The sequence below is a fragment of the Rattus norvegicus genome, chromosome 9 (genome assembly GCF_036323735.1).
Source record: "Rattus norvegicus strain BN/NHsdMcwi chromosome 9, GRCr8, whole genome shotgun sequence".
NCBI lineage: Eukaryota > Metazoa > Chordata > Mammalia > Rodentia > Muridae > Rattus > Rattus norvegicus.
The window spans coordinates 72,659,926-72,685,310 of NC_086027.1; the positions used below are offsets into that span (position 1 = coordinate 72,659,926).

Genomic DNA, 25,385 nt, shown 5'->3' on the forward strand with positions numbered 1-25,385 from the left:
ATTTTTTTTTGCAGAGCCAGTTTTCTTGTTGCACCGTTCTAAGGTCACTGAGAGCTGATGCACAACATTTTTACCTCTCCTTTCTGTTTGCATCCTTCCTCCTCCTCCAAAGAACACATCAAAGATATCCATGGGCAAGCCAAAACCACCACCTGCTCCACCCTCTTTAATTGCCTGCTTGCCTCCTTTGTCATATCGTTCCCTTTTTTGGAATCATCAAGAACTTCATAAGCTTGAGAAATCTGTTTAAACTTTTCTCTTCATTTGGCTTCTTATCAGGGTGGTACTTCAAGGCCAATTTTCTATATGCCTTTTTCAATTTTTCCTGGGTAGCAATGGGTTTGACCCCCAGAACATCACAGTAAGTGGTTTCTTTCACCAATTTTTTACAGCCAGTGAGTGGGCCAGCGCTCTTTTCCTTGCACCTTCTCTTCCAGTCCAACTAAACTCATTTCAATTTATGCTTACCAACCACTCTCAATTATCATCAAACTTGGCCAAGATCTAGATACCGGGACCATAGCTTCATGCTTCCCTGGCAACTGTACCATCAAGGGCAGCTCAGCTCAGGTTTTTCAGAAGAGCTAGAGGTTCAAGGTCACTTACCTGAAGGCTTTGAGTTTCCAGTCACAACCATATATGGTCTTTATAAGCGCACTCCAGCTCTACTCCCTATTATCCACGGCTAAATTGCTCAGCTTCTTCCTGAGTCTTTTCTGCTTGGTAACTCTAGTTGTTCAGGCATCTGGTTAACCACCTCTCCCACTGGGAAGCCCTTGACTAGGTAGACCCTCTACCACTGTTTCCTCTAGAACACTGTCCTGCTACTGTTATACACAAAGTACCCTGAATGTTTTATATATTTCTCTGAATATATAGTGAAGCAAAAGAACTTTCAAAGAGATGGTAAATGTCAACTCTGTGTATCAAAGAAGCCCAACTAAGACAAGACTGAATAGTTTATCTAAGAAATCCTTGGTGATTGTAGTTGAAATAGTTTGTATAGGAGGTAAAGGAGAAGCCAGATTGAGTGGGAAAAGGGGCTAGAGATAGAACAGCAGTGAGCTCTTTTAAGAAACTAGGAGAGAAAGGAGGAAGCCGGTGCAGCAAGCAGTCTGTCCCAGTAAATGGTACTGTTGCTTCCAGCTGTCGAGATGCCTTTTAAAAATGCAGACTCATTGACACTTTGACATTATTTTTACCTAAATTCATTAATTGTGTTCAAGATTTAGTTCAAACTTTTTTTTTTAAAACTAAATGTTTGTCTAGTTTCTATTTGTAAGTCTAACCCCAGGCCCTGCCATACTCCAATATCTAGGCCCTCCATTCGACTATAACTCTTCTAGTCTTTACCTTTATCTGGAGGTGGTTCCTTTAACAGCTCTCTAGTTAGTTCCTTCTCTCCTGCCATTCCTTATGCTCCCTATCCCGCCAACCCTGCAAGAGGCCTGTACAGTTGTCCGTCATTACGTTAAACACAGCAGATCAAAGTGATTCCTTATACCTTTGTACCCCCCTTGGGAATTAAAACTCTCTAAGGACAGAGGTGAGATTCCCCCCCCCCCCCCCCCCAATGTGTTCCCACTGCTCATCAGACTTTGGCACATCCCCACTGTCTATCAAGCGTCTTTGAATAAATATCTAGAAAGCCTGGGGTGATCCGTCTAAAGGATGGGGCTGCAAGGATGGTTAACAAGGCTGGCGAACAGCCATGGGAAACGATCTGTGGGCTTACTGGAGAAGCACTCACCGGCGATCACAAATTTGGCCATGATTTCTAGCAAGACCTAGAAACTGAAACCCGGGCGTCACGGTTTCCAGGCAACCGCGGCGCCTACTAAAGCTGGCGCAGGCGCTCTCAGAGGAGGCTGCACCACCAGAGACTAGAAGTTCAAAGTCACTACTTGAATGTATTGAGTTTCCGTAAACAACTATTTATGAACTTTATGAGCACCATGGTTTCCTACGGATCTCGGCTCTATCTCTTCATCCGAGAATAGAATCTATTCTTTCTGGCAGGTTTCCCCCCGAATCTACATGTGCCCTTCTACAGCCGCCGCAAATCTATACTTTTTGTCTTACAAAAGAATCCGTAGAACGTCACCAGACGCGCCGCTTGAGGCGGAACTGTCATGGCTGCGCCCGTGTGTAGTCACGGGGTTCTGTTCTAAGGTGAGTGGATGGCAAGTAAGCATAAGCGGAATCGTGGGCAGTATCGTAGTATTCTTTTTACTTAGGGGAGAAAAGTTTGAGAAGTGACCTCGTTCTTAAGTTTAGGGCGATGCGTTGACGCTGGGCGGCCCATTTGCGGAAGGACGCTGGCTCCGGTTTCGGGATCTTGATGAACCTGGCTGATTGTAGATTCTCGAGCAGGAAGAATATCGCTTCTCTTTTTTAATTCCGTCCCTAACCGAGGCCGAACTGCCCGAGTACGTTTTCTTAACAGTTTGCTTTTGGCCATGGCAAGATAGATCATCTAGTTGAAGTGTCCATCAGTGAGTGATACACTTTTCAATGAAAGCCTCCAAAGTAGTTTCAACAAAGTTCCCCTTAGCCGAGGAAGGAACATTTACACGAGCAATTCTTCTCTTCTTCCCTCCTCCTCCTCCTCCTCCTCCTCCTCCTCCTCCTCCTCCTCCTCCTCCTCCTCCTCCTCCTCCTCCTCCTCCTCCTCCACCTCCTCCCCCCCTCTCCATATATATATATATATATATTATATATATATATATATATATATATATATATATATATATATATATCTACCACTGTTTCCTCTAGAACACTGTCCTGCTACTGTTATACACAAAGTATCCTGAATGTTTTATATATTTCTCTGAATATATAGTGAAGCAAAAGAACTTTCAAAGATGGTAAATGTCAACTCTGTGTATCAAAGAAGCCCAACTAAGACAAGACTGAATAGTTTATCTAAGAAATCCTTGGTGATTGTAGTTGAAATAGTTTGTATAAGAGGTAAAGGAGAAGCCAGATTGAGTGGGAAAAGGGGCTAGAGATAGAACAGCAGTGAGCTCTTTTAAGAAACTAGGAGAAAGGAGGAAGCATATATATATATATATATATATATATATATATATATATATATATATATACACTATTTTATCCGCATTTATTGATTGACTAATTGAAACTACTTTATCCACAACTCTAAAGTGACTTACCTGGGTACTTTACAAGGATGAAGTGAAAGTGGACAAAGCATACTGGGAACATGTTTTTACCATTTAAATATAAAGCTCTAGCAGCTCGTCAGTGCCCAGGCAAACCCCTGTTAGATGCATTTCCCTCATTTAAGCAACAGTTTTTGACTTATTTCTTTTATTCACCTCTCCTCTACAGGACAGCCCATGGCATGTGCCCTTTTTCAGAAAGAAGTTAACTTGTGTTGCACTTTGGGTATTTGAAAGTGCGTTTGCAGATATCAAAATGAATAACAGAGCACATACCTTCTTATGGGGCATCAGACAATTCAGGACTTCAATTCCAAGAAGCAGAGCTTTGAGGACATATTCTTTGGTATTTTGCAAACCAGAAGTAATTCATTCAAAACGGAACCCAAGGAACCATCTGCTAAATGGTTTTGATGAGGGATTGCAGCCATCTGTTAGATACCTCTTTCAGGATATATTTATTTCAAAATCAGTAGCTGGCTGTACTCAAACTAGAGGCATAATCCATGCAGCTGGTTTTAAACTTGATAGAATACTTTGTCCTAGAAGACTGTCCTTTGACGCAAAACATTCTTTTGTCTCTGATGGGACATCTGATCATGATTTAATGAAAACAAACTTTCATCATACCTCCACTGAAGATGTGCTCACCAAGAAAATGAGACCAACTCCTGTGAATTATAAAAAGCTGGCCCAGGAGTGCAACTCTCTGAGCGATGTGCTGGACACATTTTCAAAAGCGCCTACATTTCCTGGTAGTAACTATTTCTTAGCCATGTGGATAATTGCCAAAAGGATTTCAGAAGACAAGAGGCGCTTTGAGAAACAACTGATGTTCAGTCACCCCGCCTTTAACCAGCTGTGTGAGCAAATGATGAGAGAAGCCAAGATTATGCGCTATGACCACCTTTTGTTCAGTCTTAATGCTATCGTGAAGCTTGGAGTTCCTCAGAATTCTCTTATGGTACAGACTTTGCTGAGGACAATTCAGGTAAGTGAAAAAGGAGACTAAATGTGGTTTTACTGTGTTTAACATATTTTTGAAGGAGTTCCCGGGATGAAGATATATAGCTTCCTTAAAAGACTATCAGCATAATATATGTTTTAATGTGCATTTCTGTATTATGTATTATATGGCTAGGAGATCTTAAGTTAGATCATTTCTTTTGCTTTGGAAATTTGTGAAAGCCTGCCCCACTTACTTTCTCTCAGATTAAGTGGGAATGAGGGTTGGTTCATCAAAAGTAAAGAATGCTGGTGAGATGGGGTGAGATGGGGGGTTGGGGTGGGAGAACAATAGGCTTGAGTTGGGTAAAAAAGTAGCTGTGTATGTGCTGAGGGGCAAGGTCTTGAGGCTGAGAAAGATAGTAGCAAATAGTAAAAAACAATTTGTATGCCTGGTGGAGTTTGTATTTGCCCAGTAGGCACAGTAGTCCATTGGAGAATTTTAAGACAGAGATTGACATACTTAAGTTTGCATTTTCAGTTTCATCAAAGGCGTCAAAAGCTTACTTGATGTTGTTTATATGGCACCAGATGTGAAGTAGTAATCATTTACTTTTTTACGAGTGTCCATGTTACTCTTAAACTTAATAATTAAGTATCTTAAAATGTATTAATTTCCTGGAAATAATCTGTCATATTTTGTTTCACTAGAGTTCATGAATTGAGTTATAGGTATATAACTTTTTAATTTTTTTATGTAAACTCCAGTCATAGGTCCTCAAGCAAGAACTTTTAAATTTTGTGGTTTTGTAAGCCATAGAATAGCTGTTTGTTTGCTAGCATGGCATTCTTTTCTAATGTGGTAATTTAGAAATTGTCTGGATCCACTTTCCACTAACAGTGATGCCGTTTTGCATTAGACTTTTCATTCACATCTGTGTCTCATCCTCACTGGGAACATAGTTGGAGTTAGAAAATCTGCATGTCATTGTGCTTCAGTAATGTGTGGGGGTGTGGTAAAGAAATTTAGCCAGAGGTGAAAGGACAGTGTGCTGTCAGTGAATTTGAGTCAAGTAGCCTGATATTTTACAGCAGATGTTATGAGGTACATATATAATATATACATATATTATATATATTTATTATATATTATGTGTATTATATATTTTATTATTTTTATATCATGTATTATGATATATAAATTTATATAATAAAAGGTCTGTCTGTCTATGGAAACTCTCAAGGGAATGGTACCATTCCCCCAGTCCCTTAAAGCATTGTATTATTTCTGACTCAAAGCTTTATATGTAGTGGTTAAGTTGTATTACTTTAGACAAGAGCAAAAGGCCTCCTCGAATATGGTCTTACTCTTGGGTTGTGGTTGAATTGTAGAGTACTAGAGAAGCTGTATCATCACTGTTCTCTTTCCAGAATGCCCCTACCATTTCTGGAATAAACTAGTGCCCTAACTAGTTTATTAACTAGTTATCAGATAGTGGATAGTAAAATGCAGGGGGCCAGGTGAATAAGAAGATCCCCAAAGCAGTTGTAGCGTGATGCTCAGGAAAGGCTATGTGGAAATTGTGAGGACACAGTCTTCAAGGGTTCATTTAGGGGAGCGGTTGATCTATATACTTTCATAGCTTTTCTGTTATTCTACTGTGCTGTCCTCATGGTGGCTTCAGTGTTCACAAAGGGGTAAAAATTATATTTAATGCAAGTTATTTTCATAAGCAAAAGAATATAATATCAAATTGATTCCCAATGATGCTTAAGAAAGTGTTGGTGTATAGAGGATTATGTGTCCATTATTTGGGAAAGTCACTGAATTGACATATATTATTCCCCAGAATAGATGTTTATTCTGGGGTTTGTGAATTACTGTTCTGGTACTTAGTGCTTTGAAAGTATGAGTTCAGAGGTTTTGCTTTGGAACTAATCACCTTTGGCTTATTTGTGATTATATTTTAATAGGAGCGCATCAGTGAGTGTGATGAGAGATGTCTTTCAATTTTGTCGACTGCTTTAGTGACCATGGAGCCGTGCATGAATGTGAACGCGCTTCGAGCAGGGTTGCGGTAAGAACCTCTTAGACTTTCTTCACGTGGCTTTCTCAGTGTCCCTTAAACGGAGAATTACAAGACCCGAGGAAAGTTGAATTTTTATTTTGAGAGGCACCGGTAAGGTACACATTGGTGGTAGTTAATACTTTGTTAAACTGAAAATTTTAATTCTGAATGATATAAAGCTGAAGATAGTACTTTTTTAAAGATGTGGGTGCTGTTGAAATTAGTTTTTCCTAGACTCTAGTACTGATGTCAGGGGAGAATTGACGTGTATACTCAGTTCACAAGAGTTACTTGTATGCTATGGGGATTGCTCTACACTGGCTTATTTCAAGAAGATATAAAATTGATACAACTAATGTCATGGCACAGGTTAGTGGAGTTATGAGGAGACCTTTAATCTGGTGTGATTTGTTCATTATAAAGACAGTACAATAATGTAAGGGAAAGTGAACAGAATGATGTAGACTCTTCTTAGGTGATGACACCATCTTGAGCAAGTAGACCACGTCCGTGGTTTTCATATTCTTGGCCTATTCCAAGTAGATGCTGGATCAAATGAACTTGTCAGATTTCTGCTGTGGAGATTCTAGGATTGTCCTGTTTCTTGTGTCTAATGACAGAATCCTAGTTGATCAGCAAGTTTGGAACATAAATGATATCTTCACTTTACAAACGGTGATGAGATGTATTGGGAAAGATGCACCATTTGCTCTTAAGAAGAAATTGGAGGTAAACACCTAGCTTTTCTCTGGTGGGTGAAATTGGCAAAAACTGTCTTTGACTTGTCACTTCCTACAGTTACCCTTTTGAGGAAGACATGGATATGTTTTTGGGTTTCGCTTTGCTGAAATGAATTAAGGCATATATATTTATTGGTATGTGCAAACATTTCTGTATATAATTTCTATATGTGTCTATGTCATCTTTCGTAAGCGCCATCCTTGTTTTGTTAACATTAAACTTTTCACAAGTGTTAATTAAATGCAAGTTTGTTTTTCTGTAGATGAAAGCCTTGAAGGAATTAGGCAGATTTTCTGTCTTGAATAGCCGGCATATGTTTGAAGTCTTAGCTGCCATGGATCACCGCTCTGTCGTCCTTCTGAATGAGTGCAGTAAGATTGTCATAGGTAAGGGAGGCCTTTCCTGTAGGACCTGCCACATCTGTAAGGTGGTCATAGGTAAGGGGGGCTTTCCTGTAGGACCTGCCACATCTGACTTATTAACTATTTTCAAACCTTGGCTTTTACAATGTAGAACTGATAACTGGTTTTATATAAATTTTATTTTTGCCTGTAGTTTTGTTTTCCTTCAAATACAGCGGTTTTTTTCCCCACTAAAGAAGGTATTGAGTATCTTGAGTCTTCTGTTCAAAAACATCTGGTTGGTAACGCTTGTTTATTTAACTCATTCTTAAAGATAATATCCATGGGTGTCCTTTTAAAGTATTAATCAGCATACTGCAGTCCTGTAGAGACCTCCGATACCAAAATGAAGATCTTTTCAAAAGCATCGCAGATTATGTGGCTACAACCTTTGACATCTGGAAGTTGAAACACGTGAGTTTCAGGCGGGGCTATCCCTGAGCGACTGTCAGGAAGCTTGTTCATTCACTTGTTTTAAACATTTCTCCCTGCTTCGTAGAAGTCAGGCTTGAAAATACTCCAGTGCTGACTTATCTCAACTCCTTATCCTTCTGCAGGCTGCTCACTGATAGAGTCGTCAGTCTTTGATCAGTTTTCTATCTGAAAGAAACACATTGTTTAAAGTTCTTCTCTGGTTGGTTGTCAAAGGATTATATGGTAGATGGGCTAAATATTTAGCATTGTGTTTCCTATTTTTTTGTTAGCTTTTCAATAATAAAGATGGGTCTAAATAATAAGGCGTGACAGGTTTATGGTTTTGGAAGAGTAAAATGTAATTACTTCATGGTCTTATCTATTGTTTTCTTGGGAATAACAGCTTCTCAGTACTCACATTTAACAATCTCAGGTCTAACTGAAGCAGGTTGTAAAGCCTGCTTTTTCTAGGGAAGTATGTGGATCACTGGGTTCAGTCTGTTAAGGTGAATTTTGAGTTTATTATGACAATTGATTTCAGAGATAGTAATTCTTTTTTCGAAGCTGGGGACCGAACCCAGGGCCTTGCGCTTGCTAGGCAAGCGCTCTACCACTGAGCTAAATCCCCAACTCCAGAGATAGTAATTCTTATGGTAAATATTACCCTGTGGGAAATTGGAAGTGAAGTTTATGTTAATCATGATATTGTGCTCCTACAAATTAATATAAAATACAGAAATGTTTGAGTTACAAAAACAAATTTTGTTTGAAAATGCCATAGTGGAATCTAATACTGTGTATACTAATTTAAAAAAAAGAAAAGGACAAATTGGGATTAAGATTCAGATAATCCAGTGGGGCATGATGGCACATACTGAGATCCCAGCTTCTCAGAAAGCTGCGGCTGCAGCATTGTAAGCTCAAGGGCAGCTTATGGGGGCACAAAAAGAAAGAAAAAATCTAAAAGTGAGTTATGTCATCTACGAGAATGCAGGCAGGATTTGGAAGTGGGAGTAGTTCAAGATAGGGGTCATTGTGCAGAAAAGGCATAACAAAGTAATTTTCAGACCTGTCATATGAAAAACCGGTAAGAAAGGGTTTTAAATGAGATCATTGTATGTCTTGGTTCTCAGCTTAGAAGGAGATTGCTAATTAATCTGATAGCTGATTAAAGAAGAAGAAATTGTAATTGTTCCTTTTGGGGTTATATTTTGTTGCTTAAGTTCTTTGAGATTTAAAAACTTAGAGAGGCATCCTTTAGCCGTTGAGTAACTTCCTCTTCCTTCTATTTTTAAGGTTATCTTTTTCCTCTTGTCATTTGAAACTCTTGGTTTTCGACCTCCTGGTTTGATGGACAAGCTTCTGGAGAAAGTAGTCCAGGAGCCTGGCTCTCTGACCGTGAAGAACATTGTTTCTGTCCTTCATGTGTATTCTTCTCTCAATCATGTCCACAATGTCCAGAACAGAGAGTACGTATGCTTTTCCTTCTATGTCGTCACATGTGTACTTAAAGAAACATCACAGATCTCGGCCTAAAACGTTAGTGCACATGACCGTGCGCACAGACATCTCATCTAGAAGCACAGCAGCGTTTACTGACAGAGTTGAGCACTCTCACCTTTGAGGTTCTTTGTCTTGCTTGATGCTTTGTTCAGCTGTTCATTCAGAGGTTTCATTTTGAACTTGTCCACTTTTCTCCTTTAACTCCTAAATTAATTGTTGTTTTTAACTGTCTCAAAAAGTTGAGAAATGTTTCTTTAAATTTATTACCTACTTATTGTCTCTTTATTCATCTGTGAGGGAAGAGTTTTCAACATGAGCAATGCTCTCCTAGCACACTTTCAAGTAGACAGTACAGTGTTGCTGACAGCACAGCTGTCTGAAGCTGCATCCCCTCATCCTTGGACTGTCCCTGCCAAACAGCACCCCTCTCTCTTCCTCTCCCACTTCTTACCTCTATCCTACTGTTTCTGAGTTTGGAGTACATGTCCATTAGACTAACTTATTCACTTAACACAGTGTCCAAGCTCATCTGTATTATACCATATAAAAGAATTTTTCTTTTTTAAGGGTACATAACAATTAAAAATTTAATATCCCAGTTATATGTTTATACCATCTTCTGTCTATTCATCTGTTGATGGACGTTTAGGCTGTTATGTTTTGTGTTGAATACCAGAGTGTATATATCCTGTAGAGGTCCTGATTTTAATTCTTATAAATCAAAATTTACTTGTAGCCACGCCTGTAATCCCAGCACTTGGAAAGCTGTGGCAGGAGGATTGCTGTAAGTTAGAGGCCAGCCCAGGCTACAGACTGAGGCTTTTGTTTTAAAAAATCTAAAACAAAAACAACAAAAAGGAGAACTATGCCTGAGTGTGGGTCAAGGAACCCTATGGTGGCCATGTCTCCCATCCCAGTTTTGTATTTGGGTTTTTCCTTTTGGAGGAATCCTCACTGCCGTCGGTAGTTTTCTCTGAGTAATGTGCACAGCGTGGAAGGGCTGTACCCTAGCACTGTGCACCATGTGGTGTTACCCGAACAGTGTGCAGTGTGCACCATGTGGTGTGGGCTGACTCCGACTGTTTCCTGTCTTCTTATGTGGCTTTGGTGGCCATCCAAACAGGTGCAGGGCACATCTTAGTCATTTGGGTTTGCATTTCCTGGTGGCTGTTTGTGTAGCGCGACCTTTCTTATAGCTGTGCAGTGAGTGTGTGTTCTGGAGAAACATCTGGTGCATCCATGCTGTAGGATCCCTTCTGTTTGTGGATTGTAACCCCCGTTGGGTATGCAGTTCATAAATATTTTCTGCTCTTCTCTTATTCTGTCGACTTTCACATAGCAGAAGGTTTTTAGTTTGCTGTCGCCCTTGACTATGTCTGCTTTTACTAAGGGTACTTTTTATATGGTAGTCTAAAATCATCGTTGTACACAATGTCATAAAATAAAGGTTTCCCATATATTTTTCTTGTAGGAGTTTTGGGAGTGCAAGTCTTAGGCCTAATCAGTTTAAGTTGATTTTTGTGCAAAGCGTAAGGCAAAGGTGTAGTTTTATTCTTTGTGGGCACATATTGAGTTTCCCCAGCCCTGCTGAAGAGACTGTCCTTTCTCCTTGTGTAGTTTTGCTGCCCTTGTTTGTTTTCATGCAGAACTGTGTGATCTTAAATTACCATAGCTTTGTAATATGTTTTGAAGCAGAAAGGTGTTAATTCCAGCCTATTTCTTTCTTCCCAGGATGGGGAAGAGAGTTCAGGCAACTTGGTTTCCATGTGAATTTCAGAATCACACTTATCTTTGTTGGGTTAAAAAAAATGCTTTTGGGACTTCGATAGAGATTTCACTGATCACTAAGTCATTGCCGATAATACGGACATTTGAAAACATTGGCTTGCAGTCTGGGGGTGAGAGAAGTGTGTTATTTGTTCAGCTTTAGTTTCTCAGCTTTATAGCCACAGGGTGTAAGTCTCTCAAGTCCTTGGTTTACTCTTCTTGGTGTATTATAAAGGACACTGGACAGACAGCTCATTAGTGTGGGGACGTAAAGCAGGTGCTATGTCTCTGTTTTGAATCTTATTTATTTCCTTTTCCTTTACCTTTTCCTGCTTAATTACTTATGTACCTAATTATTTTTATTTATTTATTTCACTCTAAGCTAGAACTTCTAGTACTATATTAAGTAGAAGTGGGCAAGAAGAGGCATTCTGGTCTTATTTATGAGTTTATCATTTATCATGTTCCTGACTATATTTTGTTTTTACATACGGCTTTATTATATTGAAGCGCATACCTTCCATACCAGATATTTTGGGAAAGTTTATCCAGAAAGGTTCCTCAAGTGCTTCTTAAGGTAGTGATGTGATTTCCTTTTAACCCTTTATTCTGTTAATGTGGCTTCTAACATTAATTGGTGGCGTGTGCTGAGGCTACCTGGGTCTCAATTGTTTGTGGTCTATGTAGGCTCCTTTTTTATGTGTTACTGAATTTGGTTAGCTAGTGTTTTGTTTGTGTATAGCATGCTTGCCTACTTTTGATTTGAAGGTATTGTTGGTCTTGTGAGTTCTCTCTTATATAGATGTTTGGATGAGTTTAAAAGGGTTTTGTTCATTTAATTTAATTCTTCTCCTTCTCAAGATCTGGTAGAGTTCACCAGAGTTTACCAGTGAAGTGCTTTGGTCTAGACTTTTTCATTGTTGAGAGGTGTATGAATGTTTTGCCCACATGTATGTATGTATGTATGTATGTATGTATGTATGTATGTATGTATGTATATAAGCCACCACCTCACCAGATTTTGGGGGGGGGTAAGGTTTTATTGCTGATTCAATCTCTGTATTCATTGTTGGTCTATTTTGATTATTTTCCTTATGGTTTAGTTTGTTGATAGGTTACATGCATTGTTTTTTAAACTTGAGCTCACTATGTAGCCTCTGGCCTCAGTCTTCCCAGTGTTAGGGATTTTAGAGGTGCCCTACCGTGCCTAGTTTATGTGGTACCAGGAATCAAACCTGAGGCTCATGCTAAGCATTGTACCCACTAAGTGGTCTCCAGCCCCCTTCGTTTTGTCTCCAGCATTAGTATTGGTGTCTCAGCTCTCATTTCTACTCTTCGGATAACTGCCTTCTTCCCATTAGTTTTAGTTGCAGGTTCGTCAAGTCTTACTTTGGTTGATCTTTCCCTCTAGTTCCTATTTGTTTCTGTTTAAATCTTCATCACTTTCTTCCTCTGCCAGCTCTGGCTTTGTTTTGTGCAGTTTCTAGTTTCCTCTCCTTTAAAGATTTATTTTCATTTTATGCATATGGATATTTTGCCTGTGCATATGTATGTATACTATATGTGTGCTGGTGCTTGTGGAGGCCAGAAAAAGAAGTTGAGTCCTGGAACTGGAGTGTGGACAGTTGTGAGTCGCCATGTGGGAATGGAGCTCAGACCCGAGAGAGCAGCAGTGCTTGTAGCTGCTGAGCCATCTCTGCAGCCTCATTTTCTAGTTTCCTGAGGTATAAATTAAGGTTTATTTGAATATTCTTTTTAAAAGGTAGCATTTATTACTGGAAACTACTATTGCTGCAGCTTTTTTAGAATACTGTTACTTTTGGTGTGCTGTGGCTTTGTTGAGATTTCTTTCTAATTTTCTATTTGAATTTTTTCCCTGTTATCCATGAGCTGTTCAAAACCATGTTGAATAATTTTTCCTGTGAATTTTCCAGTTTTCCATTTTTTAGTGATGTCTAACTTACTCTGTTGTAGACTGAACTGATATTAGTAAGATTTATACTTTCTTAACTGTATTAACTTTGTTGGGACCTCACATGCAGTTTGTCCTGCATGTGCTTAAGCAAGAGAGTCTGTTTTGATGATGTTCAGTGGGAGGTCTCTCTATCTGCACTCTCATCTTGAGTGTATATTGTTCAGGGTTCCTGTCTTCATTTCTGCATCGGGGATGATTGAATGAAGAGTAAGAACAGAACTCAGAATTACTGTATTACTGCCTGCCTGTCTGTCTGTCTGTAAGATCTCAATTTTGCTGTTTCCTCATGTCCCACTTTCATGATGAATTGACTCTTTTAGTAGAATGACTACTGTCTCTGTCTTTTGTGACAGTTTATGACTTTAAATATATGACCATCCTTGTTATTCTTTGGTCACCATTTGCTTGTCCCATCTTTTATTTTTTTTCACTTTCAGATTGTGAACTTCTACACAGTATATAGTTAGACCTCACCTATATTGTTATCTGTTAAACTGTTTTCTATCTTTTAATTGGAGAGTTTAATACATGTGTGAGTTACATTTCTTATTGCTGTGCCAAGATACACAATAAACAACTTATGATTTGTTCCCAGTTTGAGAGTACAATTGATTCCCAGAAATCATCATAGTAGGAACATGAGGCTGGTCACATGTCACCTACACCCAGGAAGGAGGGATGGATGCTATCAAGTAGTAGCTTTCTCATGTTTTATTTGGTCCAGGGTCTGAGGTCAGAAGATAGTGTTGCCAGATTGGGGATGCTGTCTTCCCTTCTTAGTTCAGCTTTTCTGAAAATACCCTGGCAGACATACTCACAAGTGTATTATCATGGTGATTGTGCATCCTGACAAGTTAACAATGAAGATTAATGACCACAGTACAGATATATTTAAAGCTTTTATTGGGAGAGCACACTGCCATTTAGTTTCCTGTCATTTTTTTCCTGTTTTTCTTTTGTGTGTTGTCCTTTGTAAGTTGTGTCTTTCTTTTCCTCCTTTGGTATCTTCAGTAGATGTTTTACTGGGGTTCCTGTGAATCTTACATAATTATGCTGGTGTGGTAGGTAGTTTAGTCTCGTAACTCCAGTCACACAGAATATCTGGACAACTTTATTCTACCCGCTCTTTGTTATTGATTTTATAGTTTATATCTTTAAGATTGTTTAGTTATTAACTTTTAAATAATTAGTAGTTTTTCTTTTACCTTTTATACTGGAACTAAGAGTGGTTCACACTCTGCTGACTGCTGCGTGAGTCCAGAGTGGTCAGTTCCCAGTTTAACACCACAGCCTGGCTGCTTTCTCCAGGCTGCTCATCCCATCCTCTGGTTCTTCAGTTCTCACCTCACAGGCCTTCCTGCTGCCCTGCCCACTGACCAGTTTGATCTCAGACTTTGGCCTGCACACAGTCTTGTCTGCATCCCTGCTCCATGCCTTCATCCTGCTGCCTTACTGAGCCGCAGTCTGCTGTCAGGGGTCCATTCAGATGATCCTCCCTACCCTTCAAATTCTCCCCCACACTCCTCTCTCCCTCCGACCCTGTCATAGTACCCTGTGTGTTTTTTTCTTTTTCTTCCCTCTGTTATGGTATGGATAACATATGCCCTGAGAGTCAGACTTAACCTGGATTTAAGGGAAGTCTGCCCTTCATTAACAGTGTCAGCTCCCCAAAGCATTCTGCTCCCAATCCATATGTGCTTACCTGCTGGGTTCTGCTGCACAACAGTAGCTGCAACTCGTAGGGTTGGGATTGCAAGTCATTACCAAGAATGTTGATAGCTAGGAATGTTTAATTGCTTATAAAACTGCAGCGCCAGTCCAGGCCTTATAGAAACTGACAAGTAGAAGGCTCTGGTGCCTGACCACTTAGGTTCTAAAACTGTCTCTATTTCTTGCCCATCTACTGTAATTAGTTCATGGATGAGTTACTCAACTTCTGGGCCTGTTCACTCATCTTTATTTATGAGAATAATAATACTGTTACCCCACAGGGTTTTAATAGGAGTGAAAGAACTAAAAGCCTGTAGAACGTTTTTATGCAGTACATCTGCAGGCATCTTTATTAGATATGCACACTTGAGCCTGGGTCTGCCACGTCTTGCAGTGGATGTGGATACTTATTTGCAAACCTGATTGTCTCATCTCATTTCTTTGCTTCCCTTGAAGACCTTGGGTCTGTATTATGGAGTCAGCTCTTCTGTGACGTTGTGCTATAGGCTTATTTGAAATCTGACTTTCCTTTGTTCCCCACAAGGTTCCTAGAAGCTCTGGCAAGTGCGCTGACTGGCTGTCTTCACCAGATCTCTTCTGAAAGCCTGTTGAATGCTGTGCATTCGTTTTGCATGATGAATTATTTCCCCCTGGCCCCTATTAACCAGCTTATCAAAGAGAACATCATCCACGAACTGCTGACTTCAGGTAGGAGTCACCTTGTCATTCTGAGTGGATCTTTAGAGCAGCATTAGAGTACATGTTGCTGCGTACAGCTGGCAACAGTGAAATCAAAGGTCAGTGTTCCAAGCTACAAACCCACAGAGCTGTCTTTAGTGGCATCCCTACTGCAGGGGGAAGGGGTACAGTCTACACCGTCGTTACTCTTTAGCCTGCGCTGTAGGCACAGGGTTCAGTCTGCATGTATCTAAGTTCAGGGTTCTTGAGTAGACATGCTTGCGTTCCTTTCGTTACGTATACTGTTAACCAGTCCAAGTCAGCTAGGAACAGTTACTCCTCTATAATGAGGAGAGAGCCTGTTAGATCTAATGACCAAGGGAGTACCAAATTAGTATATTTATTTATTTATTTATTTTTGAAATCAAATCAATCATTGACTTTTTTTTTTTTTTTTGAGACCATGTCGATGTAGCCCAGGCTGGCCTACAAATCACAGATACTCACCTACCTATGCAGGTGGAATTTCCGAGTGTTAGAATTAAAGGTGTGTGTCACCATGCCCTACAGTCACTGACTTTAAATAAAGAAAACCAGTATTTGAGTAGATGTCCAAAATTTAATAACGTGTTTTAGAATAAAGCTATAATTCATTCTATAAATGATGTTATAAAGTTCTGAAATTGAGTTGTGATGAGTCAACACCATATATTGATTTTTGGTTCTTTCTTTTTTTTTTTTTTTTTTTTTTTTTTCCGGAGCTGGGACCGAACCCAGAGCCTTACGCTTGCTAGGCAAGCGCTCTACCACTGAGCTAAATCCCCAACCCCCCATATATTGATTTTTAAAAAGCAGTTTGTGGTTGAAGAATAGACTTGGAGACCTGGATTCTAGTCCCAAATTCTTGAACAGTTTCCCTCCTATAAAACGAGAAGTTTAGATCAAGTCAGTTCTAACAATAGTTTAAAGAAGGAAACATTGGCAAGTGCAGGTTAGTGAGCTAGGTATTGATAACCAGGGAGTCACTGAGAAATAAAGAAGGGACATCAACCCTCCCTCTCCTCAGGGCTCACAGAGCTTTCCTCAGGAGGAGGCAGAAAGACTCTCAAGGTGGTGGAAGACTCTGAGGAAATAGTGCCTTCCAGACACAGTAGAACGGATACATTATACCACCCTCAAAGACTGTGGTAGCACACATAGGGTGTGCAAGGTTCCAGCCAAATGGGGTCCCAGCACTGAGGGGGAAGAGGACACGGGTCTCCATCCCTAATCACGAAGCTATCTGCAATTGATAGCCACTTGCAAAGTAAAAATTAGTTTTCTCTGATGCAGTCTCAATGGGCATACAAACCACGCTTAAGGGTGGGCTCCACGCCTAGCAGTAGATGGCCAACACAGAAAGAACTCAGCAGTAATTTTGTAGACATTTGTCTTATATTGGTCTGTTTGGGTTTTTTGTCATTGTTTGTTTTTGTTGTTTTTCTATTTTTATTTTTTTGTTTTTTGTCTTACTAGTCTTTTGTTTGTATATTACAGTTTCTGATTTTGTGTTTTTATGCTTGTGTCTGTGTGTGTGTGTGTGTGTGTGTGTGTGTGTGTTTCCTGTATTTGTTTTTTAAAATTTTGGTTTGTGTCTTTTTTGTTTGCCCATTTGTTTTCTAAGGAGAGAGAAAGAAAGGATATGGAGTTGAGTGGGGAGGGATGATCTGGGAGGAGTTCGGGGAAAGGAAACCATGATCAGAATGTATTGTATGAAAAATATTTTGAATAAAATAATAGAGTGAAGTAGAGAGGGGAATGGGGGATAAGTGAAGGTAATGAGGTGAATATAATAAAAAATTCATTATATATATGCGTGCAATTTAACCCGTCATTGTGTGCAGTGAACTAATGTGCATTAAGTAAAGGTTTTAAGAGGTGATTAGACACATAGATACATTAGTATTTTAAAGTATGACTTTAATGTTTTAATTGTGCATTTGCCTTTGTATTTTTAGGTGACACAGAGAAGAATATTCATAAGCTTCATGTTTTGAATACTTGTCTGAAACTTGATGAAAGTACTTACAAATGTATACATATACCGTTGCCACAGCTGCCACTGACAGCCTCACATCCAAACGAGAAGCTTGCAGAGGTGCTCAGCAGGCTTTTGGAAGGGGATGGATGCTTCTCGAGAAATGTGCAGTTGCCACATAATTATCACATTGGTATGGCTGTCCCTTTATTTTGTTTTATTTTTAAAATGTATTTTGTTTGTTCTGACAAAGGATTAGGAGAGTATATTCAACATGAGTGCCACCGATATATCATTTCTACCCCTTTTTTCTTCCACCACAACTCCTGTGTCTCCTACTCTCTTGTAGATCCATGCCCCTTTAATTGCTGCTGTATGTGTATGCACAGGCACACACATGGGTATTAAATACAGCTTGCTGAGCCCCTTCGGAGTGGCTTGTTTGTGTATTTGTTTACCACTGACCACTCGGGACTAGGTAACCTATCATGAGTTTGTCCCTGGAGAAGACTGTTCTTTGTCTCTCAGTAGATATTAATTGTCCGTAGCTCTTCATCTAGGGGTAGGACTTGGGAGATTTTTTTCCCTATTCATACTGGCCTGTCAACAGGTGGTGGTGTTGCACAAGTCTTATCTCGGTGACCATACATAAAGATTTCTTGTCACACGTAGAAGCCACTGTCTCACAGCAGATGTTCTGGTCCTCTGGCTCTTGGAGTCTTTCTATGCCTTCTTCTGAAATGTCCCAACCTTAGCTGAGGGACTGCTCTGTAGATGTATCAGCTGGGGCTAGGCATCCCCCAAGTCAGTTGTTCTCTGCAGTGGGAACACTTGGAGCTTTCTATAAGAGTCTCCTTCAGAAAGAATCTTCTTTGGTGACGAGTGAGAGCTGTGCTTCTCTGCGGGTACGGGTAAGTATTAGAAATGTTGCTGGTGGGCTGGAGAGATGGCTCAGCGGTTAAGAGCACCGACTACTCTTCCAGAGTTCCTGAGTTCAATTCCCAGCAACCACATGGTGGCTCACAACCATCTGTAATGGGATCCGATGCCCTCTTCTGGTGTATCTGAAGACAGCTACAGTGTACTTATATATAATAAATGAATAAATCTTAAAAAAAAAAAAAAAGAAATGTTGCTGGTTTAGGAAGGTGGCAGTAGTAGGTTCTCTAGAGTCTGTGACCTCATCAGCTACAGGTTGATAGTATTAGGCATGGATTTCCCCCACTTGAGCAGGCCTTCAGTCTAAGTAGACAGGTTCCTCCCAAAACATAGGTGTCACTATTGCACTGTGGGTGCCCTGCCATGCTGGTCATTATTGCATATCTGGGTAGGACTATTGATTGCTTTTCTCTCTTGCCAGCTTGCATGGGACCGCTGGACAGTGTGAGGGCTATGGAGGAGGCTTGAGAGTCAGTTCTAGTTCGCTTTCTCCCAAGTCTGTATATGAAGTGGTGGTGTCTTCAGCAATAGGATCTTACCTTTAAGTTCTAAAAGACAGCCAAGAGCAACTACAATAGCCTATATTATTTTGAGAAGCTCTTTGACTCCCCTAATCGATAGCTCAGGAGATTTCCCATGCCTGGCACGGGGTTTTGTTAGTAGTTGGATTCTTGTTGTATTACTTTCTAATACAATGACTGGAGTGTATATAGTATCTCATAGAACTGTGTGACCAGTGCATGAGATTCTACATGGCAAGTCCCTAGAGTAGAATTTGCCACATTTTAAGTTCTCAGTTTTATCTTAGTTACTGTCATTGTTTTTCTGGTACTGTTGTAATTAGTCCTTTGATATGTGGAAATCACTTTGAGCAGTGTTTGAGAAATTAATATCAACATGTTTTTCCTTTCAGATTTTGAAATCAGAATGGATACTAACAGGACCCAAGTATTTTCATTTTCTGAGGGAGATGCAAGTTCTGCCACAAACATGCAGAGGTAGTTTTTACATACTTTATTTGCTGGGCGTTCTGAACTAAGATTTTTATGACGGAAGACTGAATATTAGATAGCAGTATCAAAAAGACCTTATGAATGCTTGTGGCTTGCATCATACCAGGGGCCTTCGCATACGGGAATCTGCTGCTTGTGGCTGAATACAACAGAGAGAAGTTGAAGCACCTGATAAATCAGATATTCTTTAAAAATCTAAATTTACATATTTTTATATATAAAGCCAACAGAACTATTAATGTAGTATAAACTTCAGCCAAGGTAATACAGTGACCACAAACTTAGGCATCTACAGAAATTAAATACCAATACGTTTCCCATCCTCCTTGTCCTTTCTTTATAGCTTTGAAATTAGTATTGTTTGTAGATCAGTGCACATTGAAGCTAATTCAAGTCATCAAGCCGTTTTTCTTGACTCACTGTGCTGGCCGAAACATGGCTTTATATTCTGAGAATGTCCTGCCTGTTCAGGAGAAGCAGATCATGGACTCCTTCCACATGCATCTCTGTTGTCGGCCTTGTGGGAGGTTCGGCTAGGTCTGTGGGCCACACAAATATGAGTTGGATGTTCTGCCCCAGGGAACTTGTACCAGGCTTTTCTCCCAGACAGGCAGGCACATGTGTGCAGTGAAGAGGAGGAGGAAAAACCTGGATGGATTCAAAGTCTTCCTGGCTCATTCCTCTTCCTTCACACATCATTCTGTCTTTGCCTGTTTCTACATCCATCTGGCTTATTACTATTACTTGGTTAACTTTTTAAGTATTGTGTTACCCAAGTACCCTTAAGAAAGCCTTTTCTCATCCCGTTTAAATCACCTTTCCCTACTGTTCTGACGTAAAATGATATAGTAATTGGTAGCATAAGGTGCTGGGAAGTGCAAAAACTGAGTGGTCTGTGGTAAGTATGAAATGTCTCTACTGGAAAGCAGTGTCTAGAAGATGGAATGTTCTTTTTGTTCTTTTTTCTTTGTCCTGTCAGTGAACTTCCTGAGAGCCGAGAATGAGGGGGATCAGTGCGCTCCACTTCGCTGACGGAATCCCTTTCGGAGGAGCCTTGGTCTTAGGGTTTTCTTGTGTTTCATCTTGAGTTAGAAAGACCATGTACCATTCCTATCGTGTTCACCAATAGCTCCACTAAGTAATTACATTTGGGTCAGAGCTTAGCAGTGCCGCAGAAACCCTTTCAATGGGTGTTTTCTTATTAGGAAATGTTCCTCCTTAGAAAGTAAAGCCATTCATAAAGAAGGCTGCAGAAATGTGTAAAACAGCATGTCAGGTTTGGGTTTACAAAGTAGCCATTGTATATTTGTTGTCTGCAGAGGCTAAGGAGCAGAAGTAAAGACAGTTGGACCAGCGGGAGCCAGGTCCGGAAGACTTGAGCCTGAGCTCCTGAGAGCGGGCTGCAGCGATTCCCAGGGCTCACCCGTACTGTTCGTGTTTGTTGTTTCTTTTCAGAGTGGCCGTGCTGTGTGTTCCTAAGTCTGCTTACTGTTTAAATTCAAACCACCTCAGAGGATTGATGGCCATGAAAATTCGACATTTGAATGTAATGGGCTTCCATGTCATCTTGGTAAGAAACAAATATGAATGGACCGTTTCTTGAGTTAGTGCTGTTCACTCTCCCAGCTGCCAGATGCCGTGAGTGAGGGTCACTAGGCTCTAGGGGAGCAGCCAGCATGGCGGTAACTCATGTTTTAGCTCTGGGTGTTTTTTTGTTTTTGTTTTTGTTTGTTTGTTTGTTTGTTTTTTGTTGTTGTTGTTTTTTTTTTTTTTTTTGGTCAGAAGGAACATTCTAGTACGTGATTTGGCTTCTACTCAGCTGGGTATTGTCATCTGCTTGGGAGTTTATAGATGGTATCTGGTCAGCCTTAATCTCTAATGAAGAAGAGGATAAATAATACCTTTTCATACTGAATTTAAGACACATGGAATTATCTCCAATTTTCAGATTATCTTGAACAAGGAATAATGTTAAGGCTTCTGTTTTCTGGGCTAGTGTGAAACTCTTATATTTTATATTCTTTGCCCGGAGACCTGGAAAATGATACTTCCCTTAGGCTTCCTTTTGACCCTCAGCACCACAGCTTTTCTCGAACAGCCTTTCAGCTCCCCTGTCAGCTGCTAAGACCTTATGCTGATCTCTGGCTTTATCTGTGTGCTATTCCTGTGGCCCTGCAGACATCGTGAAGTGTAAACACACACGTTGTTGTACTTTAGTATCCAAAGGTGGGTTGGGCTTGGCTGACTCAGATGTGCTATGGCTCCTTTCTACTGATGTCCTGGTTATAAGTTTAGAAAAGACCTTGCGTTGTTCAGAGAGCCCCTGAGGTTTTACACTTTAAGGTGTTAACTGCTTTCCTCAGTCCTAGGCTTACTGCATTCAGAATATGAACATTCGCTTGCTGACATTTAATCTTTAAAAGCTAGCTTGCTGTGACTCTGTGCTTAGGTCTCTAAAGAAGCTCTTATTTTATATGTTATCATTTCTTCACAAACTCTTTTCTTTCTTGGGAAGATCCATAACTGGGAGCTGAAGAAACTAAAGATGGAGGATGCGGTCACATTTGTGAGGAAGAAGATCTATTCAGATGAAGCACTTGCCACTACTGACGAAAGCGTGTAAAGCTCGTATTAAATCAGACACTTGTCCGAACATGCACAGTTGTGAAATGACTTTAATAAAGTCTGTGATTCAGTCATCAGTGGGATAAGCTGGCTGATCACTGGAGCAGTGTTATTTCAGGTTGGGTTAAAGATGACTTTAAGAATGGAAGATGTGTTGACTCTGGTATTTTAGAGTACACTGAAAACACTGCAGAAGAGCCATTCTTCCCCTATATCTGCCCGCTGACTGTCCAGATGAGGAGCTGTCTCTGAACTTTTTCTCACTGTCTTTGCTGTGTTAAAAGCTGGTTTCTTAGTTGTGTTGTGATGGGTCACATGTAAGTTTGTGTTGGGAGTTATTTGGAGTCTGAATATTTATACTTCTATCAGCTGTTGTTAGACTCGGGTTTATACTTCAGATCATTCAAACAGTGGCTAGGTAGCATTAGGTCATGCAAGAATTGGTGAAGTAGCATGTGAAATGTGAGTGAGGGACCTGGGGATGGTTCAGTGATTATGGTGTTTGTTGTGCAAATGTTACTCATGTGAAAAGCCAGATGTGGATGGTTTTCTACAGTAACCTTGTGTGTGTCTAGAGGTGTGGGGGGTGCAGACAGGAAGACCCTAGGAGTTTGCTGGCCAGCTCTACTGTACATCCCATATCGGATGATGTGGAGAAGTACCGAGGAAGACATCCTGACCGTAACCTCTGGCTTCCACATGCAACCACATACTCACACATGCACAAAGCATGCACCAGAGGGTGGTGTGCACATATGTAGCATGTGGAGGACAAGTGGAGGTATGTCCTGGGCCACAACAGGAAAAACAGAAGGGAAGTAATCATATTTCTTAAAATGGACGGCTGTCAGTTGACATAAGTTTGGCCGTTTTTGAGATTAATTTCTTTCTTTCTTTTTTTTTCCGGAGCTGAGGACCGAACCCAGGGCCTTGTGCTTGCTAGGCAAGCGCTCTACCACTGAGCTAAATCCCCAGCCCCTGAGATTAATTTCTTTGTCCTTGCCTCTCCCACTATTGCATGAGACCTATAAAATGTAAATATATAGCTAAACTATGAACGAGACATATTACTTTTAAATACTGTCTCCTTATTCTTTTGTTGAGGTTCGAATATTTTGTTCATTATATATGTCTGTCTATCCACTAACCATAGGATACAATGGCAAATGTTTATGGTCATCCATGTAATTATAGCCTGCACAAGGAAGGATTATTCTATCCCTAAGCACCCGACATGTGCCTTCCTATTTGCTTGGCACGATTAAGTATGTGTTTGTGTTCTGTCTTCATTATCTTAAAAACCCTCTGAATCTAGCTGCTCTTAGGATTCTCTGTGGACTTTCATTTCCTCGTCTAGTATATGGAGAAATTTTTTGTCAAGTCTACAGATAGCAAGGCAGGCTAGGGTTTGAATGTGAGCTGACAAACATAAGAATTGTGAGGCTTCCCCTAGCTGGCCAATTAACAAACCACAGTGGCATGACAACAGCTGTCAGATTTTATCAGTGTAACCAGATGCATGTAGAAAGGTCAGAGCTAAAAGGAAGTTTAGAGATCTCTAAGTGAAACCCTCCTCCCACACACATACACTTAACAGATGAGGAAGTTAAGGTGCTAGGAATTTCATTTTTCTGAGTCGAGGTCGTGCCATTGATCTCCACACCCTCTCATCCTCTGCTGCTCTGCAGTTTGTGTCCCAGGAGATCTGACTTCTGGTTCCATATTGGACATCGTCTAGCTTTGTGTGTGTTTAGCCAAGTGATCTAACCTTTATAAGGTTCAGAGTGAGATGGAAATACTGTTATTAAGAAAACCCAGGTTCATTCTTTAAATGTTAAGTGTCTATCAGTCTCTTCTAGTGGCTAATGATGATGCATATTCCAAGGACCGGACAGATTTATCGAAGCTCGTTCCCTATCTACCCCACGGACAATGACAAGAAAGCATTTATTTGTATACTTTTTATCCTCTTGAGAATCTCATATATGAGTACTGTATTTACATGTCTTCTACCCCTCCTCCTTCCTTCAACTATTCTTACTCCACCTTATTTCCTCTCAAATTCATGACTATAATTATTGTTACATATATGTGCATATATTTGGGCACACACACAACCTAGTGAGTACATTTCATATTGCTTGTATGTCTATATGTTTAGGGTTAATTACTTGGACCTGGATAACCTGTTTGGGAGTCATCCCTGAAGATTGATTCTGCCTCTCTCAATAGCCTGTAGCACTTCATCTAAGGTTGGGTTGTCAGATTGCCCAGGTGTCGATTTGTCAGAGTCAAGTATAAAAGTTGCCTACTAACACTGTTCTGGGTTAATCTCTAGTTTTAGATCTAATATATATTTTATGAGGTTGGGTTCATCTATGCTTAGAAGTATAAAGAACCTATTTTCAATGAAAAGGAAAAAAATTAAAAAGCACTCTTGGTAGAGTGTTCCCTTGGTGAGTATGACATGACCTCTGATGAGTTTGGTTTGAACATATTAGAACGTATGTCTCCTTGTTTCTTAGTTTCATTTGCTTGTAGTATCTTTTTTCATCCTTTACCTTAAGGTGATCTGGTGTGGCTCTACAAGTCTGGTCTTGAATAAGCAGTTGGGAATGAATTGGGGGCAGGCTTTCTTGGGAAGCCTATGGGATAAGGAAAAGCACAGACCACTTGGGAGCACTGAGGAGTAAGATTCCCTAGGGAACCGTCGGCTTATATGGTGGGAAGGAATAGGCTTCGTTTGAGGGATGGGGATAGGAGATCCTGGAAGAAGAGCTGGTCAGTCTGTTAGCACTTGGTGACACCTGGGAGGAGCTTGGAGGCCTATATAGTGAACCATAGTGATAATCTATCCAAGGGCTTAGAGAAATCAGAGATCACAGAGGAGATGGACTGACTGTGGTGAGTAGGAAAGAGCACAGCCTATCTGATGGGCAGGGGAGGGAGGTCCCAGAGGAGAAAGGGAGCTATGGAGGAGGGAGGAGCAGGGCTTACCTAGCAACGCAAGGAGTGGCAGACCCAGAGGGACTGGGGACCTTTGGGGTCAGAAGGAGCAGACCTAGCTGGCCACATAGGGACATCTTGGAGAGCCCTGCTGAACTGTGGGATAGGAAGGAGCAGGCTCCCTGGCAGTGTGGGGAAGTCCTAGAAAGGCCAGGAAGGCCAATGGGATAGGACGGCTGGTGGGCTGAGCTGGCTATGCAGCAAAGTCCTGAAGGAGCCTAGGAGGATGCTAGGAAGGATGGGACCTAGCAGGTGGCATGAGAAGGAAAAGGCCCAAAGTTATTATTTTAGTTTGTTTTTTTTCTTTATTGGTTATTTTATGTATTTACATTTCAAATATTGTCCTTCCCAGTTTCCCCTCCACAAATCCCCATCCCATTCCCCTTCCCTTTGC

General features: G+C 40.5%; 2 protein-coding genes across 12 annotated transcripts in view; one reads left to right on the top strand and one right to left on the bottom strand.

Annotated features, from left to right (window-relative positions):
• The window catches only part of Mdh1b (malate dehydrogenase 1B), a 47,636-nt gene extending 45,741 nt beyond the window's left edge, over positions 1 to 1,895 (bottom strand). For 2 of the 10 annotated variants that reach the window (XM_017596471.3, XM_039083653.2), the window contains exon 1: positions 1,751 to 1,880. In XM_017596471.3, coding sequence (XP_017451960.1) covers positions 1,751 to 1,772 — 22 coding nt within the window. In that variant the 5' untranslated portion in view covers positions 1,773 to 1,880. Of the gene's footprint in view, positions 1 to 606 lie in introns of all 10 variants that reach the window. The other 8 variants (XM_063267217.1, XM_063267216.1, XM_039083650.2 and 5 more) reach the window with 8 other exon arrangements.
• Fastkd2 (FAST kinase domains 2) lies at positions 36 to 22,061 on the top strand. Of its 2 annotated transcripts, none has more exons than NM_001009673.1 (12): positions 36 to 43; positions 3,358 to 4,179; positions 6,108 to 6,211; positions 6,823 to 6,901; positions 7,206 to 7,329; positions 7,619 to 7,758; positions 9,055 to 9,227; positions 15,258 to 15,421; positions 17,389 to 17,601; positions 19,261 to 19,345; positions 20,816 to 20,930; positions 21,876 to 22,057. In NM_001009673.1, exons 2-12 carry the CDS (start codon positions 3,445 to 3,447, stop codon positions 21,981 to 21,983), a joined length of 2,040 nt encoding a protein of 679 aa, NP_001009673.1. In that variant the 5' UTR covers positions 36 to 43; positions 3,358 to 3,444; the 3' UTR covers positions 21,984 to 22,057. The 2 variants fall into 2 exon arrangements, with proteins under 2 accessions (NP_001009673.1, NP_001385452.1); NM_001398523.1 differs by lacking the exon at positions 36 to 43 and adding an exon at positions 2,106 to 2,172 and having other exon boundaries at positions 6,823 to 6,931; positions 21,876 to 22,061.
• Positions 22,062 to 25,385: the final 3,324 nt, after the last annotated feature.